Source organism: Camponotus floridanus, unplaced genomic scaffold (genome assembly GCF_003227725.1).
Source record: "Camponotus floridanus strain SB8 unplaced genomic scaffold, Cflo_v7.5 scaffold86, whole genome shotgun sequence".
NCBI classification, from domain to species: domain Eukaryota; kingdom Metazoa; phylum Arthropoda; class Insecta; order Hymenoptera; family Formicidae; genus Camponotus; species Camponotus floridanus.
Window position 1 is genome coordinate 116,583 of NW_020229856.1, and position 5,884 is coordinate 122,466.

The 5,884-nt window shown below is 29.0% G+C and overlaps 1 protein-coding gene across 1 annotated transcript; it reads left to right on the top strand.

Annotated features, from left to right (window-relative positions):
* The first annotated feature begins 1,171 nt into the window (after positions 1 to 1,171).
* On the top strand, positions 1,172 to 2,578 carry LOC105256684 (NADH dehydrogenase [ubiquinone] iron-sulfur protein 4, mitochondrial). The gene is made up of 3 exons (XM_011266818.3): positions 1,172 to 1,349; positions 1,794 to 2,108; positions 2,289 to 2,578. The coding sequence occupies exons 1-3, from the start codon at positions 1,291 to 1,293 to the stop codon at positions 2,464 to 2,466; spliced, it is 552 nt and encodes a 183-aa protein (XP_011265120.2). The 5' UTR covers positions 1,172 to 1,290; the 3' UTR covers positions 2,467 to 2,578.
* The last annotated feature ends 3,306 nt before the right edge of the window (positions 2,579 to 5,884 follow it).

Sequence of the window (5,884 nt, forward strand, 5' to 3'; positions counted from 1 at the left end):
ATATCCATTATATATTATTGATATAATTAATATATTATAATTATTTATTTAATATATTATAATTAATATAAGCTATTTACACGTTTATCTTTTCAATTTAACTTATAAAAAAATATATTAAAATAGACAAACTGCTTAAAAAGGTATTCCTGATCGTGTAGAGGAGCGGTAAGTACTTTAGTCCCCCTCTTGCGAGGTAACGCATACTTCTTCGCTTAATATATTCTCCTAATAACTCGAAAATTTATTTCCGAGTTATTAGAAGAATATATTAAGCGAAGAAGTATGCGTTACTTCGCAAGAGGGGAACTAAAGTACTTACCGCTCCTCTACACGATCAGGAATACCTCTTTACGAAATATATTCTCCTAATAACTCAGAAATAAATTTTCGAGCGTAAGATACATTTAGTGCTCATGAACTTCTTCGCATCACTAACTTCTTCGCAAATTATATTCTCCTGATAACTCGGACGCTAATTTTCGCGGATATTGAAAGACATTATTGTTAATAATGTCTGCATTATTAGAATATCTCTTTATTAAATATATTCTCTTAATAATTCAGAAACGAATTTTCAGATACGTTATTGCCTGTGAACTTATCTCTTCACAAAATAATTCTTCTATTGATTCAGACGAATTTTCGAGCGTATTATAAGACACATATTATTACTTGTGTGAATTGCATTTCTTCATAAATATTAAGATGTGCTATCACTCGTGAATTGCATTATCGACCTCCTCGGAAAACATATTCTCCTGATAATTCAGACGTAAATTTTCGAGGATATCAAAGATATATTATTGTTAGTAACCTGTATTATTACTAGCATATCTCTACGAAATATGTTCAGGAACAATGCTCAATTTTATATGATAAATCCCGATTAAATAACATATATGTTTATATATTTATCAGTATGTAATTATATTTTAAGTATTGATAAAGGCATTTTTTTAATTCCCGATTTTTTAAATTGTAATTTTTTTAAATTTCCGATTTTTTAAAATGTAATTTATTAAATAGTACATGACATGGAGGAATAAAAGATTCACGTGTAATATTCTAGTTTTTTAAAAAAAGAACAGGAAGAAAATGTTTCACGTTATGTGAAAATCAAGTATATTATAATAAAATATGATCGCGCCGCGCATCGATTGCAAGCCAGCGCCAGGCGTCAGCTCAGTCAGTTGTTGTCTTGCGATCTGACATCTTTAACTAGGTTTACTGTAAGTTGTCTCATGGTCTTTGCATCCGACTTGTCATTTACGTTTTCCGAACGAAAGAATGGCATCCCGTGCATTACTGCGACAATGTGCGATTGGAATTAACGAGAACAATCTTGGGTGAGCTTGCTGTAATATTTTTCAAGTGTCTTTTCTATATGATAGAAAGATAAACAGGACATAACCTTACAACTTTATATAATAGTTGTAATAGCTAATAAGATTGATTAAATATTATCATGAAATATGTAACTTATTAAAATTCAAAATTTTATCTGTGTGATATACATTTACGTGAACGATAGTTTATAACAAAGCTAGTCAGAAACTATACATTTTTATAGTGTTGGGAAAACCAATAACAGTTTATTTTTTGAGCTCTTAATTGATAAGAATATATAATTAAATTGCAATTGTGCAAATTAAAATTGACACATAAATATATAATACATTAAATATAACATATATAAATATATAACATTAATATTAAGTATACTTTGACTTATAATATCTAAAAGATAAGATTAAAATTTATAAAATTGTAAAGATCTTTTTCGTATACAGATGGAGCAGATTATTTTCGAATAAAAGTATAGAAGTGGAAAAGAAACCAGCAGTGCGTAAGAATTTTCAAGAGGCTGTACTATCGAAAGAAGAAACTGAATATCTAGAAGCTTTGAAAAACCCAATTACTGTAACTGATGAAAATGTAGGATATGTATCTGGTGTTCCCGAGGAACATATCAAAACTCGCAGAGTGCGGATTTATCAGCCTGCCAAAAGTGCCATGCAATCTGGAACAAATAACACTCAGTTTTGGCAGATGGACTTTGATACACGTGAACGCTGGGAGAATCCACTGATGGGATGGACTTCTAGGCAAATATTATATATAAATATTATTATATATAATATTATATATAATATATATTATAATATTATATATATATTAATATTATATATAAATATTAGGATATATTTTAATTAAGATACTTATCATATGCATTAATATTTTGTTGCATAATTATTTTATATACTTATATAAATTTTTTAATTTAGTGGAGATCCCATGTCAAACATCCAAGTTAATTTTGCAACCAAAGAAGAGGCAATCGCACACTGCAAGAAGATGGGTTGGGAGTATTATGTGCAGAAACCAAACCTCAATCAGCCAAAACCTCGCAGTTATGGAATAAATTTCTCTTGGAATAAACGTACCAGAGTTTCAACTAAATAATAGGCTTCATCAAGCTAATTACTTATGTGATAGCAATGATGAGCACATTACTAATTGTAGTCATTTAATATAAGAAGTCTTGTAACAAATATGTATCATAATGCAAATAATTATATGTATTTAAAACATTATATTTTTTAATATAATTTCTAATTATATATAGACAATTATTCCTTACAAAATAATGAGACAATACAATTAAAGGACGCAAAAAATTTAATAAATAAAATATTAGAATACAAAGATTGTTGATTTAAAATTATAGAATTGATTGAAAAATGTAATAATTTGACTGAAAAAACGGACTATGTCATTCATAAGTGCTAAATCTTGTGGGAAGAATTTAAAATTTATTTTATTTTATTGAATAAGTAAAGGAAAAATTTATAACATGTACATGTATTTATTTTAATCTATATTATCAAACGCAATTTAATGAATAAAATTAATATATTTTAATATGTTTTAAATATTTGGAAGAAGATTACGGGTGGAAGAAATGACGTCCCAGTGAAACAACGAATTGAATAACATTATAACATTTCTAATATTATTATTTCGTTTTGTTTTATTATTTATAATTATATACTACAATGTTATTAACAACGTTGTGTATTGACGAGTTTGCGCGCCTTCGACTTAGGCGGAGAGTAAAATGAGGAATATTATACAATACGCATTCGAATTCAAGACTAATCTAAAATTATCGAAGATCGTGTGTTACAATGTCTCGGTAGACTTAATGTCGCATTAAACAATGCGAATTTCTTCGGGCCCGTTGCACCAATGCGCTTCATTTTTACATTTTACTCACTATAATTAAAAATTTTCTTATTTGTAAGGATTGTTCCACAAATGTTCAAAATTTTTCCAATCATTTTCATTGGATTTAAACTTAAAAAAATGTAAGAATGTGTTTTCCATTATAAACGAGCATCAACAATTATGCAACATTAAAAGTTGAGAAATCTTGGTGCGTTAAACTCTCCCTCTCTCTTTCCTTTGAAGAGTATAAACAAATCGAGATAATCACCGTATGACTTCTTCTTAAAAGTTCTTTTTTATTATCAATGAAAAAGACAATACGGGTCGCTTTCTGTAACAACTAGTTATAATTTGGAAATAAACAGGAAATTGCTCGTTGGAATTAAATGAGATCGTTGCAACGGACCCTTATGTAATTACATATTTATTAATTAAGAGGATAAAGCGAAGAAAAAAGACGTGCGCAATCTCACAAGAGCGGAATATGAGAAATACGACGTTATAAAAAGTATAATAGGATGAAAGAAGAAATTATATAAAAGTAAGAGAAAAATATATACAAGTTGCGCTCTTAAATCGCGGAGAGAATCTCCGAGAGAGGCGTAATATACCGCTAAATCGTGTGTAAAACATTTTATGGTATCTATTAATTTCCTAGATATTTGCTCTGCAAAAAAAAGGAGCGAACAAATCAGAGGAAATCATTAAAGAGAAAGAAAGAGAGAGATTTGGCATTTTGGGAAATTCAATTTTAGTCCAATTTAGATCAATCTCGCTGCTGGATTTCCTCTAATTTGACCTTTCTTTCCTTTTGCGAAGGGGAGCAATGGATTAATGCAGGACATTCCGCGTCTTTTTACAAACTGCGAGTGAGAATTATTATTTTAATACGAAATCGTCGTCGATATTTTTATATTTGCTAAACCATAAAATATTTTAAGCTCGGTATAAATCCAACATTCGCCTCATGCAGGTTTCACTTTTTCTTTCATGTTTCTTAGCAAGTTTTTTTCCAGAAAGATACGCAAATTGAAAACGTATTAATATTTTCTGTAAATTTGCTAATGTCTAGATTTTAGATATTTGCAAATTATGATAGTCAAAAATGATTTCTATCACTTTAAAATTATTAATTTAATTTTCTGTAATAATTTTGAATAAAATTGTATATTTTTCTATTTTATAATCATATAGAATTTTAAATATATAGTTTCGAAATGATAAAATATTATAATTCGCATAATTATGATATCACATAAGATTACATCTTTAAAATTGTTGAGCTTAATTATTTTTATTTAGCTGCTATTTGCTTTTGATATTTAAATGTTATTTTTATTAAGAAGAATGAAATTCTTTTTTAATTTCCAATTTTATATATTATGTACATGTGTGTAAAGTTTATATGTTGATAAATTGAAAGAAACACGAAAGATTGGCGAAAGTTTGAATGATTATGAAAGAAATTCTTCTAATTTCTAAGATTAAGGCATTATAGTTTATCTCACTCCCCGATTGCTCTTTGCGAGCATTGATACTGTGAAGCAGAGAAAATATAAAAACATAAAAAAAGAACCAACAATTGGAAAAATTAATTTCTAATAATGAAAATTAAAACTTGAAATTTTCTTACATGTAAATTTCCTTAATCCTTTTCTTAAAATTCGCCTATTTTCCGCAGGCTCAAAAACGCATCTCTGACGACATTGGGGATTTGCGATTGAAAGCAACGGACTCTAACAGGTGTATTTAATGTGTAACTCCTTACACATTTCAAAGAAGCAGCCGCATTGTATTGCCTTTAACCAGAGCAGATTTTTTCGCATTTACAGAGATCGCGTACACATCTCAATCGGATATTTTAAAGACACTAACGGCTTATATATATATTTATATATATATATTTTTTTTTCTATGTAATTTGCCCTGTGCATTATATTATCTGAATATACAATTCATCTATATGTAATCTGCGATAGATTATCCCTTATCTCATGGTTTTAGAACTCGATAGCACGCAGAGGGGCTCTTGGTAAAACATAAACTTGAGCTCCCGATCTCAAGCGAGAGCGAGAAAGAGGGAGAGAAAAGAGCAGGAGAGTTGATTTGAAAAAGCTCACAGCAATATATAAATCGCCTTTACTTCTATTACAAACTCTCTCTTTCTCTCTTTCTTTTTCGCACCTGAACTGGTTCTAAATCTAGAGCGATATTGCAACTCCAAGAAAACAGTGATATAAATCATCGTCTCGTTATCTCGACTTTATATATGTATCTCTAATTATATATACGTATATTTATATGTATAATATTTTACCGCACGTGTGTATATGTTATATGTATATATCAGCAAGAGTATGAGTATGTGTAGGCTTGAGCATACGCGATTTTATTATTTCATTCGCACACATACGCAGACGCGCGATTAGAAAGGCTAAATTATAGTGCTCTAATATATAAAGTAATTTCTTTTACAATAGGGCGATCCACCCTCGCATGATTGTACAATAATTGTCGAACAAGATGCAACTTCGTAAGAGTGCAACTCTATATATATATCATATGCGCATCCAGTCTCTTCTGTTCTGTTTTATGATAACAGGAGTATTGTAATATTTCACTTTATATATGTACATACATACGTACATATACA

What these genes read in the sequence shown, in the direction of transcription:
- LOC105256684 (XM_011266818.3), top strand. Translation starts at nt 1,291, where the DNA reads ATGGCATCCCGTGCATTACTGCGACAATGTGCGATTGGAATTAACGAG. An exon ending in ATTAACGAGAACAATCTTGG is followed by an intron (nt 1,350 to 1,793) that starts GTGAGCTTGCTG and finishes TTTCGTATACAG; the next exon opens with ATGGAGCAGATTATTTTCGA. An exon ending in CTGATGGGATGGACTTCTAG is followed by an intron (nt 2,109 to 2,288) that starts GCAAATATTATA and finishes TTTTTAATTTAG; the next exon opens with TGGAGATCCCATGTCAAACA.